Here is a 20770-nt window from a genome sequence, read left to right on the forward strand (position 1 = left end):
CTAACTCCTTTCTCAATCAGAATTTTCTCGCTATCTTTGCGTAGTTTTAGGATTGCTGTACTACTGTTGTAGATGTTTTTAAATGTTCCAACATAAGATTCATCTATTCCCTGATTTTGAGGGGTTTTCATTACAGCTGAAATTTTGACAAAATCAAAAGCTTTCTCTTAGTCTATAAATGCCACACATACTATTTTGTCATACTGTTTATTTTTCTCATTAGCTGGTAAATAGCATGGATATGGTCAGTTGTGGAACACCTGTTTCTAAAACCTGCCTACTCTTTTGGTTGATTAAACTCTAGTTTTTTTTTATTCAGCTTAATATGATCTTTGTAAATATTCCATATATTACTGTGAGTAAACTTATTGGGTGGCAAATTTTCAGGTCTTTTTGTGAATTAATATAATGATAAAAGTTTTTCCAAGTTGTATGCATAGTACAATATTGCAAACATTTTGTGTAAAGTTTAGTGAGTTCCTAAAAATTTATTCCTCTATAAAACTTTCCTTATTTGTTAACTTTGGCTCATTAGAAATGTTTAAGCTTGAATCATTGTATATATTTTTCTTTCAATTGAAGAAGAGTAATCATAAATAACAAACCCATCACACATGCTAATCAGTTTAATGGCAAACGTACCAACAAATAACAGACTTAACAAAAAGCAATAAACCCATTTCTGTCTTAAAGCTGTCCATTACTTCATCAAAGTATAGATTCATCATCCTTGGGATGACTTGTCCAGTGACCCTTTGACGTGGTCTGTGATGTTCAATCTCTGCATGCCGAATTGTCTTTTGACCCAACCTATTTGTAATTCCCACACACAGTGTGTGTCTATGTGCTCTTATTTAGCATGATTATTATGAAACAAATGTTTATGTTCTCCATAGGCAGACCGATTAGCTGCTGGATTTTTAGGTCTTGGTCTAAAAAAAGGAGATCGCATTGGTATTTGGGGCTCGAACACGTATGAATGGTACCTTACACAGTATGCTGCTGCCAAAGCAGGTCTAGTACTGGTAAGTAGAAATGTCAGGTGGGATTTTGTGATACAGAGTGAGTGTTGTTATTGAAGTTAAAAGTAACCATACAAAATTTAATTCCTTCATGATTGACTTCTTCCTTCATTTAACAGAAATAATAGAGCAAGTGTGAATAGACAAATTAGTATAATCTCATACATTGTCATTATCTGTATTTGTACAGTATTGATATTCTGTCTTTCACAGAATTATCTGTTTTTACGTTCACCTCCATTGAATAGGTCAACATTAACCCTGGCTACCGACCAGAGGAGCTCATGTTTTGTCTCAACAAAGTTAGAGTCAAAGCTTTGGTTTGCGATGAAAATTTCAAGACATCCAAGTAAGGCAGCTCGTCTATTTACTATGTTAAATCGTATATAACTGGAACTTAACATAAATGAATAATAAACAGCTTTATTTGTTTAAAAATATATGAATAGCATTATATGATTTTCTTAATTCAAATTCCAACCTTTTACCCTAATATCCTTTTGAGATATCTTGCTTAAAATAATGTTGAAATCATTTCCATTTTATAATTTGCATTTTTTCTATGTTGTACATTCTTGCCTTAATGTGTGTTAATTTAATGGTATAATTATTTTCAGTTATTATGACATGCTCTGCAAGTTAGCTCCTGAACTACTGTATGGTAAAGAGGAGCTTGTTAGCAGTCAGCTCCCACATCTGAGATGGGTTATCATCAGGACAGATAAAAACCTAAAGTAAGGGAAATTCTTTACTGATATATATATATATATATATATATATATATATATATATATATATATATATATATATATATATATATATACATACATATATATATATATATATATATATACATATATATATATATATATATATATATATATATATATATATATATATATATATATATATATATATATATATATATAATTAAGAACTATTTAATAAATCAAAAGTTAATAAATTATTTTCAGAGATTTCAAATATGCAAATTTTTGCTTCTAAAGAAGATTGCATTTATGGTATGATGAAAATTAGTTATTTACATATACTTTTCTCTTTAACAATGATTCTATATAATATTTACACATTATTTTTTTTCAAACATGTTTAATATGGGATACAACCTTTAGCTTTATTTGGAGAATGCTTTATAAGTTTTCATCTTATTGTATGCTATATAAGAGGCCCATAAAGTCTAGCATAGGTGAAATGGTAGATCAGAGCATTCAGAGATAGTTTGGGCAGATGGAAAGAATGGTTAGTGATATGCGGGTAAAAAGTGTGTAATCCGATGTCAGGAAGGAAGAGGAGGAGGAGGCCTTAAAGGGGGCTATATAGAATGAGGGATGTATAGGAATGAGATGGCTTTACTATCTAGTAAGCATGAGAGTGCATGCAAATTAGAGGCAAATTGCATTATGTGTGGAATGTTCAACTTTATTCTGATAAGCCTCATACAAAATGTATAAAGTTAAGTTTTCTCTATAGCAGTTTCATTCATGACTGCAGTTTAAAGTAAGAATGCTGCAAAGACTGGTGTCTTTTTCATTCTCTATATCCACTCCTTATTAGAGGCAGTGATTTAATGCTGAAAAGAGTATACATATTTAAATTAAATGTTCATCCATATCCTTTTTGGCATATTGATATTCTGCAAGTAATACATATTTAAATTAAATGTTCCTCCATATTCTTTTTGACATATTGATATTCTGCAAGTACAAAACTTTACAATTGCAATTGCTCTCTTCCTGCAAAGAACCAGCTTCATCCCATACTGGTTCTTATACTTTATAAGCTTGGTAGAATTAATCAAGGCATGTTACTCTCAAGATTTTGGGCAGTACCAGTACCTGAAGTCACTATGATTGGAACCTGCTATCTCTCCCCTTCTTTGTTGATGGATATACAGTAAAAACACTGTATTGCACTTACAGTGTACTTATGTGTGCAATATACCTAAATTGATGGAAGGATAGTTGCAGGTTATGTAAAACCTGGGGGCTTATAACATTAGTTTGTTTATCTTTGGGAAAATATCATATAATTAGCATGTGTAATATAAAATGAGCGTGAATAAAATAAATCGGTGTAAGGATAACATCACTGATGTAAATAGCTTTAATATTTTGTCTTATATTGACTTTTACAGAGGTGCACATAAATTTGAAGATGTTTGCAGTGCTGGAGATAATAGTCATTTGAAGGAAATTGAGAAATTGTCGTCCAAAATACAATTTGACGAAGCTTGCAATATTCAGTTCACTTCAGTGAGTACGTTATTTCCGGTTATATATTTAATCCATATTGTTGCATATCATTTTGTAGTTTATGAACATTTTCACATTTAAATTTCAAGTAAATATTTAGCAAGTGTAATAGAAATAAAGAAATACTTCTTGAATTATAATCATTATGAGGTTTACCTACACAGCATTAATTTTTAGGGTACTACAGGCCAGCCAAAGGCAGCAACACTCTCTCATCATATGATTGTGAATAATGCTTTCAGTATTGGTAACAGATGTGGCTATGGGCTAAAGGTAAGCAAATAATAGTTAGTAGTCTATTTGTGTTTTTATCAGAAATGTAGTTTTTTATAACTTATCTCTGTTAAAAAAATGATGGTTCTTCACTAATATATCACATAGCAAGAATAATATTGAGCTCTGTAACATTCATTATCTAAGTATAATCCTCTTTTGAATAAATCACTTAGATTCTTGATAGCTACTTTTTTATAGTACCAGTGTGATTAAATTCTTTTACCCATTTCATTTTATCTTTGTTTTGTTCTTACAGTACATTGATGATGCTCTTACGTTCTAAAAACCTTTGTAAAGACTAAACCGTAGAAGAAAGCTTTGAACTAGAAGAATAAAATTAAAAATTTATCAAATGAAGAGTCTAAAATAACTGCATAATCATTTTGATATAGTTTTAATAAAATACACAATTTCTACAATATATACTGTTATATCAGTTCCCGTGTTTTACTTTCAGGAGCATCGTATTTGCCTAACAGTGCCTCTGTATCATTGCTTCGGATGTGTTCTAGGATCCTTGGGCGGCGCTCATTTTGGTGCGACTAATGTTTTCCCAAGCCCGGGGTTTGATGCACAAGCTACTGTCCAAGCAGTACAAGATGAAAGGTTCTAAAATTTTATATTTTACACATTTTTTATCTTCCACCAAAGTTCTCTTCATATGCAGAAGTGCAGTTCCCAAATAATCACTTGAACAAAGTATGGTACTGTAGTACAGTGTTTAGTTATTTAAGGAAAAAATTAATTTCATCTTTTATATAGCTTTATTTACTGTTAGTGGAGTTATCTTCAAGCTTTATCTATATTTATCTTTACTTATTTATCCCTTCCATGATTTATTTTAGTTACCTTTATTAATCGCCCTTTGGTGCTAGTGATGTCACATTGATATATTTCTATGGCACTGCTTTTGATGTTTGTATGAAAGGTTTGAGGGTCTCTATTTCCTTAAGCATCGTTTGTTCCAACACAGAGTACTTACCTCGAACTACTTTCTTAGGAGTATCTGGGATCTCCTTCCTAACCGACCAAGAATTTTGCGCAGTTCACCCTATCTCCGTTTTCCCTTGTTGGGTCCCTCCGTGGCGGATGGATACGTGCCCTGAGGCGACCCGGGGTCAGCACGCATGGGTGCGCTACTAGGTCTTTGTCGGCAGTAAGCATCTGGTTGTGGCGTAAATAACATCTCTCTGCTATCTCTCACATCCCGTCCGACCCAACATTGTGTTCCACGTGTTCCCTTTGTGTTTTCCTGATCCTATCCCTTCCTTGTGTTACTTGTGTTTCTTGTGATTACCCTTATGGAATCCCAATGTCGTTGTCCCGGTCCCAAGGCCGGTAAGTCATGCAGGGCATGGCTCTCCAAGATGAACATCGATCCGCACATGTTGTGCACCACGTGTCGAGGCAAAGTGTGCTCGCCTGCTTCCACGTGTCTGGAGTGTGTCCTGGCCGGAACTGCAATGGGCTTTGCACGGCACCAAGAAAAAGAAGTCATCGAAGCAGTCACCGAGGAAGCCTGGTCTCGTGTCTCCATTAATGTCTCCTTCAGCTCCTTCGGAGAGTGGTTCCCCTTCCCCTACCCAGAGTAGGGGACGAGGTAAGTCAGTGCGGGGAAACAGCCCATTGCTGTTCCCCATGAGTCTGATTTTAATGAATCAAATTGCATTGTGCCTACGCAGACGAGTGAGGGGTTGCTGCTGTTACGGGAGTGCGTTCTGTTGACGAGGTTCTGGTGCCGAGGTTCTGGTGCCCGCAGGACCCGTCTCGAGAGAGGACCCGGTGTGGGGGAGGTCAGGAACACCAGCTCCTTCCCCTCCATCGTGGCAGTGTTTTTCAGGTACAGCGATTTCAGGGGGCGACCAAGACAGGGAAAGACGAGCCACGTGCTCTTCGGACCCCGACTCCATTGTGTGGGTGGCGCCAAGGACGCCCTTCAGGTCACCCATGCGGCAAGAAGAAGAGTTTTCTAGCTGGTTTGCCTCACGTGGGTCACTACTCACGCCCCAGCGCCTTCTGTTGCGCTACCTCCTGATTTCATGCAACCCGTCATCCCAGTAGCACAATTGCAAGCCCCCATGTCGGTGGCAGAGGATTCAGAGGACTCGGATAGCTCCTCTTCTTCTTCGTCTTCCTCGGACGTTACCTCGTCCTCCAGCTCTTCTTCGTCGGAAGACTCCAGAGACCGGGAGATGAGGAAAAAGAAAAAAAGTCGAAGAGGAAGTCGAGCTCGAACTCAGGCCCGTCTAGGAAGAAGGCCAAAGTTGCAAAGAAGAAGAACAAGAAGGAGAAGAGTTCCAGAAAAAAAAAAAAGAGGACAAAATTAAATAAAGTAGTTTTCCCCCTTGCGGGTCGAACAGGGCTCTTGCCGCTCCAGTTCCTGCCTCGGCGGCTGCTGGAGCCGCTTCTGTGCCCTTACCCAGTGTTTGTTCGGCTCCATCCACGCTTCGGATGCTGCCGTTGGCACACTAACTTTCCCTTGCCCTTGCCCGGCAAGTCACCGGCTCCATCCGTTCAGCGGAGGCAGCCGCTGGCTCAGCCCGGCAGCATCGTTCCACACCCTAAGTCTCACCGGCTCCATCCAAGCATCGGATGCAGCCGCTGGCACAGCAGGGCAGTCACTCCCCACGGATTCCTCCAGGAGGGGTTAGACCCATGACGGCTACCTCCTCCTCGAGGGCTCCATCCGTGATGGTGGCAGCCGCTCCATCGAGCCGGCCGGATGTCAGGGATATGGCCGCCTCCACGGATCCATCCGTGATCTAAGATGCAGCCGACACGGAGAATTAAGTGGTAGCGGGCTTAGTAGATGCAGTAGAATGTTCGCCTGATGAAGTTTCCTCTTACAGGAAAGTATTGGCACTGATTCGGCACCACCACAGGCTAGATGAGCCCAAACCGTCCTCAGAGCAGGCCTGGCTTTCGGGTTTGGGTAGGATGGTGGATAACCTGCTACAGCAGAAACCATCCTTGACCCTACCAGTGGCTCAGACGTGTCCCTGGGCATGGACCACGTCGACCGGTTTGTCTCGGGGCACAAGAACTCCCTCAGGCCCCAAGTATCCTTCAAGCTCCTGCCTGGACTGAGGACCCAGAAGAAATTTTTTATGTGCCAGACGGGCTGCCTGCGGGGCCTCGGACAATGGAAGAAGCCGTCGCGGCTCTGAGCCAGGGCAGCACGGATGACAGGATCCTTACTGCCCCAGTGGTCTTCTCTCAGGCGGAGGCCACTATGATGGAGGACATGTCTCAGGACATCATCAATGTGGCCTCCTGGTTGGACTGGTAGGCATGCACCTGAGCAGGTTTTCAACTCTCCCACGATCTCTCGGTGCCGGAGAATCAAGCTCTGTTGCATGAGCTCATACGCTCTGGGGGCAAAGCCATGAAGTTCTTAACGTTCCAGTCCTTGACTCAGACAGCAAACTGAATCTTAAGAAGGAGAGATACTGTGCTTAACAGGCTCCCCCGTAGACTCCCGGAACGTGAGGCCAAATTCCTTAGGAATGCTCCGTTGTGGGGCGAGACCCTGATCCCCTACAGATGGTAGCAGAAACCATGGAAGAGTGGGGAAACTGAAAGACTCGGCTGAGCCTAGGCAGCCAACAACAAGACGCCCTCCACATAGAAGACCGTCTGTGGATGGGGCCTACCCGCCTACGCCACCAGCTAGACAGAAGGCCCCCTCCCCTTCCTGGCATCAGCTCTCGCGGCCCTCCCGCAGAAGTGGTGCCCCAGCCCAGGCCTCCTTTAGACAAAAATACTCAGGCTCGAGACAAGGCTGCTGAAACCGTCTCCCCAGAAGGAGATAGGAAGAGAGGCCCCCCTACTCCTTCCCACGCCACAGGTGGGGGGTTGCCTCAGATACCATTGGCAAGCATGGCGGGACAACGGTGCGGACCCATGGTCCGTGGCAGTTCTCAGGGAGGGATACAGGATCCCCTTCCTGACAGAGCCTCCCCCTCTGATTCCCGAGCATTTGGCGGAGTGGCGGGCCCCCAAGGATCACATGAAGAGAGCAGCCTTGCAGGACGAGGTGTCGGCCATGTTGGACAAAGGAGCACTGCAACCCGTCCGGGAATCGTCCCCGGGGTTCTACAGCAGGCTCTTCCTGGTGGAGAAAGCTACGGGGGGTTGGAGACCATCGACCTCTCGGCACTGAACAAGTTCATCAAGAAGACATCCTTCAAGATGGACACGCCGAAGTTGGTACTGGCAGCCTTGAGGGAAGGGGATTTCATGATGTCCCTGGACCTCAAGGATGCCTACTACCAGATCCCCGTACACCCCTCCAGCAGGAAGTTCCCCAGGGTGAAGTGGGGAACCCAGTCTCTACAGTTCAGGATCCTCTGCTTCGGCCTGTCAACGGTACCTCAAGTGTTCATGAGGGTATTCACCATAGTATCAGCCTGGGCACACAAGCAGGGCATCAGGCTGATCAGGTATCTCGACAACTGGTTGCTGCTTTCAGCCTCAGAGGCAGCATTAAAGTAGCAGGGGGCAAAGCTGTTACAGTTCTGCAGAGAACTGGGGGTTATCATCAATCTAGAGAAGTCCCAGTTGGTCCCCATCACCAGGATGACGTACCTAGGGATGGTCCTGGACTCCCAGGTAGCAAGGGCATTCCCCTCTCAAGAGAGGCTGGACAATCTGGACCATATAATTTGACCATTCCTAGCAAATGCACCAAGGAGAGCCAAGGACTGGCAGACTTGTGGGCCACCTGGTCTCGCTGGAGAAGCTGGTTCCTCAGGGGAGGCTCAAGCTGAGGCCGGTCCAGTGGAATCTGAAGGACCTCTGGTCACCGGGAAACCCGCCTCAGTCCTTAGTCATGATGACTCCAGCCACCAGAAACATGCTCCTCTGGTGGTCCGACAGGGCGAACACCCTATGGGGTGTGCCGTTCGCGTCGCTCCTCCGGAGATGTTGCTCTTCACGGATGCGTCAAAGGAGGGGTGGGGAGCTCATCTACTCGAAGAGACAGCAGAGGGAAAGTGGTCCCCGGAGGAGAAGCTCCTCAACATAAACCTGCTTGAGCTCCTGGTGATTCAAAAGGTCCTCGCAATATTCACCCATCGACTACGGGGAAACACAATAGCCCTTATGCTCGACATCGCCACCGTGGTGGCCTACATAAAGAAACGAGGATGATTGAGGTCAAGGGAGCTGTGCGATCTCACGGCTCAAATCCTGAAATGGGCAGAGAGGAGACACATTCTCACAGCCAGGTTCATTCCGGGGAAGAGAAACGTTAGCCGACGGCTTCAACAGAGCAGGGCAAGTAGTGGGGTCGGAGTGGTCCCTACACCCACAAGTGGCCCAGAAGGTCCTACAGTTGTGGGCCTCACTGGTGATAGACCTGTTCGCCACAAGGCTCAACACGCAGCTTCCCGTGTTCTGTTCTCCTGTGTCAGACCTGGCAGCAGCGTTTGAGGACACCTTCCAACACTCGTGGGACGGTCTCGACGCGTATGCCTTTCCCCACCTTCGGGATTCTCAGGCAGGTGCTCAACAGACTCAGACAATCAAGGGCTACAATGATGACTTTGGTAGCACCTTGGTGGCCAGAAAGGGAATGGTTCGCGGATCTACAGGACCTGGCCACCCTTCCTCCATGGCCCCTACCAATAAGGGAAGATCTGCTGCACCAGCCCCACTTTCGAAGGTTTCAAGAAAACCCTCAGTGCCTCCTGCTACACGCGTGGAGGTTATTGAGCGTCTATTAAGGAAAAGAAGACTACTCGGAGAAGACAGCTTCGAGGATGTCAGGGTATCTGTGGAAGTCCTTGATCGTGGTGTACCAGGCCAAGTGGGCCACGTTTGTGAAGTGGTGTGCCACGCAGAATCTGAGGCCTCTGGATGCATCAGTCCACAAGATTGCAGACTTCCTGGTCCACCTGAGGGACGACCTGGGGGTCTCCATTCCAGCCATCAAGGGGGTCGAGCGGCCCTGGGGCAGGTCTTTCAACTCGGAGGCATCGACCTGGGGGCCTCTCGCCAGATTTCCATGCTTATCAGAAGTTTCGAGCAGTCTTGTTCCCCCTGCGCCTCTTGGGTCCCGCAGTGGGACGTGGCCAAGGTTCTCAAGGTTTTGACAAGGCCTCCCTTCGAACCCCTCAAGGATATCCTAGATAAAGACCTCACCCTTAAGACAGTGTTCTTGCTAGCTCTGGCCTCAGCCAAGCACGTGAGTGAGCTCCACGGCTTGTCATTCGAGGGCTCGCACTCGAAAGGGTGGAAGGACCTGTCCTTTTTAAGTTTCTGCCTGAATTTGTGGCCAAAACACAGAACCTGGCCATTGCAGACCCGAGGTTCGAGGGGTTCTCGGTCCCGGCGATCTCTCACTCGGACAACCCGGAAGACTTGCTCCTGTGACCAGTGAGAACGGTCAGGAAATACCTTAGCAGGACAGCTAGACTCTGGCCTGGCATCAAAAGTATGTTTGTCTCCTCAGGCCCAGTAAAGAAGGCAGTGTCAAAGAACACGATCTCCTCCTGGCTACGGCAAGTCATCAAGAGAGCCTACGCCAGTGAGGGGTCTGCAATCCCTGGTACCCCGCGAACCCATGATATTAGGGGTCTTAGCACTTCTTTGGCATTTGACAGCAACATGGTAGTAGGCCAAATCTTGCGAGCAGGCACATGGTCCAGGCAGTCCACCTTTACGGCCCACTACCTGAAAGACTGCACGAGGAAGTCCCTGGACGCCTTCTCCATTGGACCAGTGATTTCTGCCCTGCAACAAGTTTAGGGCTAAGGCCCCAGGTAGCCTGAGGGAAGTAATTGCAAGCGACACAAGTTTCCCCCTTACTGTACTCCCCTTTCCTTGCTACCCGTTTTCCCTTCCCTTCCCTTCTCCCATGTGAGAGATGGATGTTTTGGAAGCCCATGGCCGGATTATGCATAAAGGTGAGTTATACAAACAAGTAGACTTTTGCTCACTTCCCCTGACTCTCCTACCCTGTTCTTTGTGTCGTCTGGACCTAGCTGCCTATCTAGGTCCCGTGTCCTGGGATGGTAGTGGTGGGTCTTCCGGCCTGTAAGTCCACCCCCACCTCCTAAAGTGTAAGTCTCCTAAGAAAGCACTTCGAGGTAAGTACTCCGTGTTGGAACAAATCACAAATTTTAAGTAATTTGTATTTTTCCTAACAGTACTTACCTCAAACTACTTTCGGGTTATTGCCCACCCATCCTGCCCCGGGTGCCTTACAGGAGTTGAAGTAGAACACATATGCTTACTGGCGACAAAGACCTAGTAGTGCACCCACACGTGCTGACCCCGGGTCGCCTCGGCACGTATCCATCCGCCACGGAGGGACCCGACAAGGGAAAACGGAGATAAGGGGAACTGCGCAAAATTCTTGGTCGGTTAGGGAGGAGATCCCAGATACTCCTAAGAAAGTAGTTCGAGGTAAGTACTGTTAGGAAAAATACAAATTACTTAAAATTTGTGATATTCTAGGATGAAATGTTTTGAAATCTTGAATGAAAATTTTACACTAGAACTTACATATATTTTATTTACATCTCTCTGCTTAATAACGAGTCTGTTAGGAATTTTAAAGTGTCACACACACAGCCTCTCCCTATTCAAATAATTATTGCATATGCCAGACAGTTAAATTTAATTTGCAGGTACAGTATATTCCCCTGGAGCCACTCCTTGTATTCTTTATAGACACTCTTCAAGACCTATGCTTCTAAAAGGAGATTAAACTCAATTTTTGGATCCGACATGACACTTCAAGTTTGCGTAGGCATAGATGTCCAATGCATCTCTACCTTTACCTGTCTGAATGCGGACAAGTGAGCAATTGATTAAGTTTAAAACTGCTCATTCAACCGTCAGGCAATTGAATTATATGCTAGACTGTTAAGTTTTATTTCCCTGTGTCTTTATAGACACCCTTCAAGACCCTTCCTTCTATGGAGAGATTAATCCCATTTTTTGGATGCAACATAGCACGACAATTTTGCATAGGCCTAGACATCCACGCGTTTCTACCCTCACCTGTCTGAATGCCTACACGTTAGCAATCACCAAGTTTGAAACTGCCCATTCAGTCTTCACCTATGGTGCCAAGTAGAGTGATATGATCCCACCTTTTTTGGTACAAGGGTTGTTAGCCTATATGCCCCATTCTGTGATCAGCACATAGTGCATTCTATGGACTGAAGAATTCTTTAAACCAGTGGAATAGCAGCAGTAGAGTTCCCTCATTTAATATTTTAGCTGAAAAATGAAATAGATCACCAGGACGGTGGTCCAAGAATTACTTAAAAGACCAGATACTGTACTCTGTCCTACAAAGGATTTGAGCATCTCTCCATACAATAGGAAATTCTTAACACGAGTCTATACAGTGTCTTTGGGGCCACATTTTCCCATTGGGTAATGAATATTTAGGTGATGTTTATTTAGGTATGGTTCTTCTTTTGTATCTGGCTACGAACATTCAAAAGTGTGTGCAGAAGTTTCTGTAACCTTTATGTCCATTTGTGTTATATTTTTTTTGATAAGCCTAATGATTATTTGGAGCCAAACGGTTTTCTTTTTATTTTATGTACTGTTTTGCTAACCCCTTTGTTCACAAGAGGAATTACCATGTTTTAGACTTTTTTTTGAAAGTTATTCCCCTTATATTTCACTACCTTTGATTTCATGTATTGTTTGACTAACCCTTTTGTTCAAGGAGTAACCATGTTTTATATTGTTTTTGAAAGATATTCTCATGAGTTTCATCTTTTTGATTTCATGTACTTTTTGATTAACCCTTTGCTTATGAACTAAAGTTTTTTCATCACCTAGGTATACACATTTTTCAAGTTAGCCTTACTAAAAAGGGTTTTGATAAAGGAAAGACCTATTTTTGTGGAAGTGTTGTGTGGTCTCCATGGACTTTCCTGCAGTGTCACTGCCTCGACCACACTCAGTGTGGATTAATGCATTATTCCCATTGTAGCTGCAAAGAATTTAGGCAAGCGATTTGTTATATTTTCAAGCGAAGGAGAAGGGCATTTGAATCTGAATTTTTATACATATTTATGATTTTATTTTTTAAGGTTAAATTGAAAGATCCTAATCTGTATACAGTATTTATTTTATCCATTGTACATTACTTCTCTTGTCTCTGCTGGGTCCAGGAGTCGTCCTTCCATTGCCGTCAACCCTTCGTTGGCCTCCAATTACATTCCTGGTTTTGCCCTTGGGTCAAAATGATTGGAGCAGAGTCTCCAGAGCATGCTGCCTCACCTTCAGTCCTGGCAAGGCACAAGAGTGCTTGGGGTCAGGATGTCACAAGAACACCCGACTTTGCCAGTGCCAGCTGAGGCAGACTAAACTGAAGTGGAGAATTCATTACCTGGGGGAGGCAACTGTGGCACCTCTAATAGGCGGAGCCTCTGTCATTGATCAGCATTTCACTGCTCCTCAAGGATTGAGACCTTCATTGTCATTGCCGTGGTCAGATCTCAAGGACTCGACCCTGGATTGAGTGGACAGTCAGTTTTGTGGATCTGAGAACCTACTTGAGTCCAGTTAATCAAGTAAGATCCTGCCCCACCCTCCCTCTCCAGACAGTGAAGGTTCAACCCGACAGAGAATACTGCGTCTGCACCTCTGCAAGTTGACCCATTAGTCTGTGCACTGATGGGGGACTCTTGCTGGAGAGACTCGAGGCCTAAGGCACATCCTTCAGAACCTCGTGAGTAGGTGGCTATGAAGGCATCTGTCCTGTTCTTTCTCCATGCTGTCTTCTGGCTTAACCAGGGGTCAGGACCAATGACTTGCTTTGCAGAGTCGACATGGTTATCAACTCTTATGCTGTCTGGTGGGGAGGCAGTTACCTTTCTAGTCCACCAGGCAGCAAACCTGTGGACTAACTGGGTATTGAAGAGACGAGATACTGTAGGAACTCATCGGTCAGGGTTAGCGATGTCTCTCCTTCCTGGGAGTTGTATACAGGCGGCGGTGAAGTCTTGGAGAAATGCTTCGCAGTACTCCCTGGTTCAGTATGTTGTCTCCTTCAGGAGCCTGGCCCTTCGAAGGCAGCGGCGGCTAAACCTTTAGGTGCGACCAACCCTCTGTATTTGGTATCAAGGAAGGTCCTTGTGCCTGCTCCGAGACCCTGGTTGGCAAAGCCTTTTGACCTCTTCCTAGAAAGAGCCTGTACATGCAAAACCTTTTCGAGCACCCTGACCTACTCCCTTAGAGTAGAGGGATGCCTGTGGTGCCTCTGGATGACCTGGCAGAGACATGGGGCCAAGTCTTGGGTATTGAGTGTCCTTCGGGATGGTTACTTGTACCTTTTCAGTATCACCAGTCCCCCTATCTTAGTTTCTGATCGAGTTTCCGCTGGATCATCCAACATCTCTGAAAGCCCTGCCTTGTGGAAAGAGGTGGACGGGAGGCTGGAGAAGAATTTTAGTTGTTAGAGACGAGTTTCTAGGCTTCTCCAGTCTACTCTTCCTGGTGGAGAAGGTGACTGGGGGCTTGAGTCCAGTTATAGACCTTTCTGCTGAACAAGTTTGTTCATCAAACAAAGATCTGGATGGAAATACTATGGTCTGTGCTATCTTTCTTCTGAGAGGGAGACTTCATTCTTTCGATAGACCTGAAGGATGCATACATTCGAGTGCCTGTTCATCAACCCTCTCAAAAGTACCTTTTCTTCTTCTACAGTATGATGTACTAGTTGAAAACTCTGTACTTAGGGCTGTATGTGGCTCCTCCAGGTGTTCACTTGGGTATTCCCTTTGGTAGCCGCTTGAGGCTGTTCGTTGATGTATTTCAACAATTAGTCAAGCCTAGCTTCCTGGGGGAGGCAGTTGCTACAGGATCAAGATCAGTTTCTCACATTTTACAGAGATCTGGTGATTGTGGTAAACTGGGAAAAGTCTAATCTCATACTCAAGTAGAGGTTGAAGTACCTGTGCATGTTGATAGACACGGCAGTACCAAGAGTCTTTCCCTCAGAGAGTCACATCAGCAGGCTCAAGGAGGTTTTGTAACTGTTCCTTTCCAAGACAAGTACCACCTTGGTGCTGACAATGTTTTCTCAGTTGCCTCTCCTCATTGTAAAAACTTCATTGTTGTCTGAAGGATAGCTGGTCAGCCTTCAGGGATTCCCCACTCTGTCCTGTTCCAGAGGGCTGGAGGTTTGGGCCCATCTGTCCTGGTGGCTTGACAAGGAAAACCATAAAGGGAGTTCCACTCAACTCTCAGCCCCCAGGCATGAAACTGTTTTCAGATGCATCGACGGAAGGGTGGGGAGCAGACTAGGATGACCTGGACATCTCGGGTGTTTGGACAGAAAAAGAACGGCATCTGCATATCAATTTCCTCGAAATGCAAGGAGCCTTACTTGCATTACAAGTATATCAAGAACGTTTGAGGAGGCTCTCAATAGGGTTGATGAGTGACACCACCGTCAAAAAGCGAGCTGTCAAAGCGAAAGTACACCTAGGTGGCGTTTCATGCTGTAGAATTGTTGGCAAGGTACTCTCTGGGCAAGAAGAATGTACTGTATTAGCAAACACACTCAATCATCAGGGGCAGGTTGTAGAGGCAGAGTGATCCCTCTTGTAGCAGAGAGGATTTGTTCTAGTCCCCTATTCAGGTCCTATGGATGGTGTTCAAAGATTTAGTACTTTTCAAGAACCGTGAGATCACCTGGATGTGTACGCCTTTCAGTCTGTCTGGCTGGTAATCAAGAGGGTATTGATTATATCAGGACTCAAAATGACCTTAGTGGCCCCCAGATAGCCTCATGCCAAGTTATATTCTAATCTGCTTGCTCTTCTGGTTGAGGTCCCAAGAAAACTACCCCCAGTGGTCAATGCTTCTCTGTCAGTCACACCTTTAGAGGTAACACCAGGCTTTTGAGTCTTTGTCTCTTTATTGGTGGGAGCTATCTTGTATCTCCTCCAAGAGAAAGGCTTTTCATGAGGCATTGCACAGATGTCTGGATATCTTTGGCAGTTCTCTACAGCTTGCAGCTATTTACCAGGCTAAGTGGGCCATCTTTTGTGATAGGTGCCATAGAAGGGATATTTCTCTGGTCAGAGCAACTATAGCACAGATCACACATTTTCTAGTCTTCCTTTGCTGAGAGAATCGCCTTGCAGTTGTGGCTGTTAAGGGCTATCGCTCGACCTTGAGCACGGTCTTCCAAATGAAGGGCATAGACCTCTCTGCTTCTTGGGAGTTGTCTATGCACGTGAGGAGCTTAGAGTAGGTTTGCCCACCATGAGATCTCAAGCCCCCAGAGTGGTACTGTACATCACTCTAGTCACTAAGTCTTTTATGCATACCCTTTTCGAGCCTTAGAGGAGGTCGTCAGACACAGATCTGACTCTGAAGACACTCTTTCTGCAAGCTTTATCATTGTCAAAGAGAGTAGGTGAGTTGCATGGTCTCTTATTTTTGTGCCTGATTTCATGGCCAAAACCCAGAACCTGGCATGGTGTGATCCCAAGTTTGAATCTTTCTCCATCTCATCTCTACAGGAGGTGTTGGGTGGTGATCAAGAGAAACAGCTCTTGTGTCCCATGAGGGCTCAATGGTGCTATCTGAAAAGGACCCAGCACCTCAGGCTTGAGTTTCAAGAGACTTTTCATTTGCACTGGTAGGTGCAAGAAAGAAGTGTCAAGGAATAGTCTTTCTGGCTTCATGAGATGATCCGTAGAAAATATGCGTCAATTGACTAGAAGATAGAGATACCAGCTATGTGTTTAGCCCTACTCTTACCTTAAGGGTATCAGTGGGGTAGGAAGTTTTTGAGTTACAGTTTTAGGATTTACACAGTTTGATTGTGTTCATAACTGAAACTATTTCCCCAAATTTTATTTGAATCGAGTGAGTAGTTTTTTTTATTTACTTTTGTCCTTTTTCTTGATTTTTCATGTTTTCCTAAATCTATCTACAATATTTTGTGAAAAATAAATATATCACTATTTATTAAGCAAGAGTAGGGTATATAGAATACAAACAATAACTTTACAAAGCACTTAAATGTATTTTTTTTTAATCAAAATTTCACAAATACCTGAATTTAACAAAAAACTATGCAAGGATGAAACTCAACAGTTATTGCTTAAAATGCACCAGAGTCAGTTATTATAAAGCTTTTTAAATTTTCAGAATGTTTAAAACTAAAGAAATACTGTAGATAGAATTTGAAATGAAAAAAGGGATTTTGACGAAGGAAAAATCTATTTCTGGGGAGAGACCTGTGACGCCCGGCGAAAAAGTCCTTCTTTGTACTTTTTCTGATATAAATCTTCCAAATATACCAGAGAAAATTAAAAGCATGGAATGCAGAGGCTACAACCCTCGCGCGAGCACCTTGTTGGTGTCGTATATCTAAAAGGGCGTTTGTAAAACACTATTCACAGGCTGTCTTCCATTTAGATAATCCCTTCATCAAAGGGGGAGGGCCGTGACAGGCCCTAGAGAATACAGTTGGGATACCCTACCGACACCTACCACTCGTGCTCACCAGGTCATCCTTCTGCAAGAACATATGGCTTGGCAAGGAAAAGGGTGGGTCCGTACAAAAATAATCGGGAAGGGTTTCGCCGGGCGTCACAGGTCTCTCCCCAGAAATAGATTTTTCCTTCGTCAAAATCCCTTTTCTGGGTCGACCTGTGACGTCCGGCGAAAAAGGTACCAGAGAATGCCTTCCAAGCCCAATAAAATAATAACATAATGAGGAGAATACAATCACTATGTACGACAATACTATGATATAATAAAGTAATCGTCCAATTACCAACCAGCCAAATGACATAGGGAACGTAAGGTTAAATAATAATGACGACAAGGAACCAACTGAGTGTCGAATCGCAAAAGTCATCAAACCTTACATGTCTAAGTATATCTAAACATTAAAGGAACGGTAACTACAATAACAGTTAAACCATAGGAATTAAACATGGCAAATATCATAGGGCTAACGAACTACCAAGGAGAGCGGCGACGTGGTGTGAGTGGCGGGTAGGAGGGAGAAGAGAAGAGATGGAAGAAAGGAAGAAGAGGAGATTAATGGTGAGAGATAAGGCTCCCCTCTGCCATCGTCGGGTATTTAAGGGCCTGTAAGATCTTTAGATATTGGCGTTTGACAACCATAGGGGATTTCCAACCCGTATATTTTTTAAAATCATCAAAGTCCCTGTTCTGGAAGTCATTGTTGGAGGCATTTACTGTCCGTATATCATGAGCCTGGGGAAATGATTCCGGATTAGTATGTTTAATGAAGTAGAGGATTTGTTGCCTGATACCGTGAATGGAAATAGTACCTCCTTGTTCCCTGATAACCAAGGGGCCAGACGAGCGGGTGGCAGTTCTAGCTAAAAAGGGGCTTGAGAGTGTGACTGTACACGGAGAAAAATCCTGGGGATGAAGAATAATCTTCCGAGAGGAGCACCTATTTTGCGGATCCTCATTTTTTAGCTAGGGAAGCTTTGTCTGGAAAAGGAGTACTTCGGCTGAAGGGAGGAAATCTATGTTTTCCGGGTTTCGTGAGAGCTGCTAGTTCTGATGTTCCATCACCTGAGGCCATAGCCGTTAGAAATAAAGTCTTCCTAAGAAGAGTGATATAAGAGCAGGATTCATTGTCCGTGTCCATCGCAAGTTTGAGAACACCGTTCAGAGACCGAGAGTCCTTTTGTGGCCGAACCGAAGGTCGAAGCCTAGCACATGTTTTTGGGGTTGATGAGAAATAGGAATCAGCTAGGTTAATGTTGAACCCAACAAGGTAGATCTTCTTCAAAGCTGACTTGATGGTGGTTAAAGTGCTAACTGTTAGGCCTTTGTCAAATAGGAACCTCAAGAAAGAGATGGCTAAATGCGGGGACATACGAGTATGGTCTGCACTCTTAGGGGACCTACTAGTTGTTAACGGCCGAATCATATTGGCGAATTGTCGAGTCCCTTTTTTGTCCCATTCGATGAAGAGATCGTTTCCGGTTCAATGTTCGCATCTCTACGAGCTGCCAACTTCCTGTAGTCCACAAAGTTAGAGTTTTGGCTATCCTTGAGTAATCTGACACAGTGAGCTTGGATACTCGGGTCAGTTTGTGGAACGGGATCCGGATGGGACTGAGTTTCAACTCGAGGAGGAGAGGAAACCAACTGTTCTTGGCCAGTGAGGTGGTACTAAAGCCACTGCGCCCCGGAAGGAGCGTAGTTTGTGTAAAAGTTTTTAGAAGATTCCCTGGGGGAGATAGGGAAATCTTCTTCTAATGGTTCCAATCCCGGGGTAATGCGTCCATGGCATAAGCCCGAGGGTCCAGGGTTGGGGTCACATAACAAGGAAGTTAGTGATTCATCTGAGTTGCGAATAGATCTACCTGGAGGCCTGGAACGAGCCTGAGTATCCACCGGAATGAAATTATGTCTAGAGACCATTCTGACTCCAGTGGATCCGTCCTGGATAGTGAGTCCGCTCTCACATTCTGGCCTCCCGCTAGGTGAGGTGCTGACAGGAACCAGTTCTCTTCTGTTGCCCAGTCGAAGATAGTGACCAGGATCTGATTCAGGTTGGGTGACTTGGATCCTCCCCTGTTGACGTAGTGTACTGCGTCTGTGCTGTCTGACACTACTCTGATGTGGGTCGACCTCGGAGGAGAGTCTCTCTTCAGGGTCAAGAACACTGCCATGGCTTTGAGAACAATGATATGGGACTGTTTCATGGAGAGTGACCAAGAACCTGAAACATCTGATGTTCGGAGTAATCCCCCCCATCCACTTAGAGACGCGGCTGTATGGAATGTCACTTGTGGAGGTGGGAATTGTAGAGGAACCGATTTGGAGAGGTCCTTCGGTTCGGACCATGGGCGTAGTCTCATTTTCAAGACAGAGGGGACCTTCGAGACCATGTCTCTTATAGGTACTGTAGCTCTCTTTCTCCAAACTCGATTGATGTCTTTGAGTTTGGCTTTTATTAGATCTGTTACTGAAGTGAATTGGAAAAGTCCGAGGATACTTTCTAAGGCTCTTCAGACACCTGTTTGTGTTTGAGAAAATTTTTTGATCTTGGAAACTATTCCTCTTACCTTTTGGAAGGGAGAGACAACGTGTGCTTCGAAAGGTCCCACTGAATGGCTAACCATTCTAAGCGGACTGATGGTTGCAGGCGAGATTTTTTGGAGATTGACCCGAAATCACAGGTTGTCGAGAAATTGAAATAATTCCTTCGTAGCTCTGTTGCCTTCTATGACCGGCCGGGCCCAAATGAGCCAACCGGCCAGATAAGCAATGATCTGTATCTCTTGGTTCCTGAGTTGTTCTAACACTCTCTCTCCCAGTTTCGTGAATATCCTGGGATCAATGTTGAGGCCAAAGGGCATGTCTTGAACACAAAGGCTTTCCTGCTTAGGCGGAAACCCAGATAAGAAGAGAAGTTTCGAGCTAAAGGCGCAAGATAATAGTCGTCGGTAAGATCGACAGAGGTGGTGACGGTCCTACGGGGAAGTAAGGTCCGTACCTGAGAGATAGTCAACATCCGGAACTTGTCGCAGAGAATGTAAGAGTTTAGCTTGACAAGTCCAGGTCCACTCTCAATGCCGCCAAGCCTTTTCGGAATTGTGAACAGGTGGCTTTGGAACTTCAGTGATCGATCCCGTTTGATTGCTTCTTCTTGAGTAACCCTGTGGTGTACTCTTCCAGGATGGGAGTGGATTTCTGGGAGAAGGTCACTGGTGGAGGAGGAGGACCTTGTGGCCATTTTCACCTCAAACCTTTAGAGATTATGCTATGAGCCCACAGACCGAAGGTCCAATGGTCTCAAAAGTGGTAAAGTCTACCCCCTACCGGGACCACCGCGTTGTGAGGGGGTGAATCTAGGTACTTTCCTTCTCCGAGCCCCCTTTTTTCTAGGTCCGTCTCGATGGCGAGACTGTCTTCTACTCCTGTAGCTTCCTCTCTGGTGTCCACGAGAGGAGCCTGAGGGTTCGGATCTAGGGCTGTATGCAGGTAAAACATCCCAACGGGGTTGGGCTGTGTACCTGGTGAATCAGTGAGGTAGACCACCTGATGAGGGGGATTTGGATGCATAGACGTCGAATCAGAGGGAGGCTGTGATGACGAGTGGGTAACCGACTATCGATTCCTGTCTGATAGAGGCCTCAGACAGAACGTATTTCCCACAACTAACCCGATCAGACCATCAAACGTGTAGGTCGAATTGGAAGGGCAGAT

The 20770-nt window shown here is 44.7% G+C and overlaps 1 protein-coding gene across 1 annotated transcript in view; it reads left to right on the forward strand.

The window, feature by feature from the left end:
• LOC137634905 (medium-chain acyl-CoA ligase ACSF2, mitochondrial-like) overlaps positions 1-20770 on the forward strand; it is a 97982-nt gene that overhangs the window by 13129 nt on the left and 64083 nt on the right. Inside the window, exons 3-8 of the mRNA XM_068367452.1 lie at positions 897-1025; positions 1271-1371; positions 1640-1756; positions 3178-3295; positions 3473-3568; positions 4029-4177. Coding sequence (XP_068223553.1) covers positions 897-1025; positions 1271-1371; positions 1640-1756; positions 3178-3295; positions 3473-3568; positions 4029-4177 — 710 coding nt within the window. The remainder of the gene's footprint in view (positions 1-896; positions 1026-1270; positions 1372-1639; positions 1757-3177; positions 3296-3472; positions 3569-4028; positions 4178-20770) is intronic.

This window comes from Palaemon carinicauda, chromosome 45 (assembly GCF_036898095.1).
Source record: "Palaemon carinicauda isolate YSFRI2023 chromosome 45, ASM3689809v2, whole genome shotgun sequence".
Taxonomy (NCBI): Eukaryota; Metazoa; Arthropoda; class Malacostraca; order Decapoda; family Palaemonidae; genus Palaemon; species Palaemon carinicauda.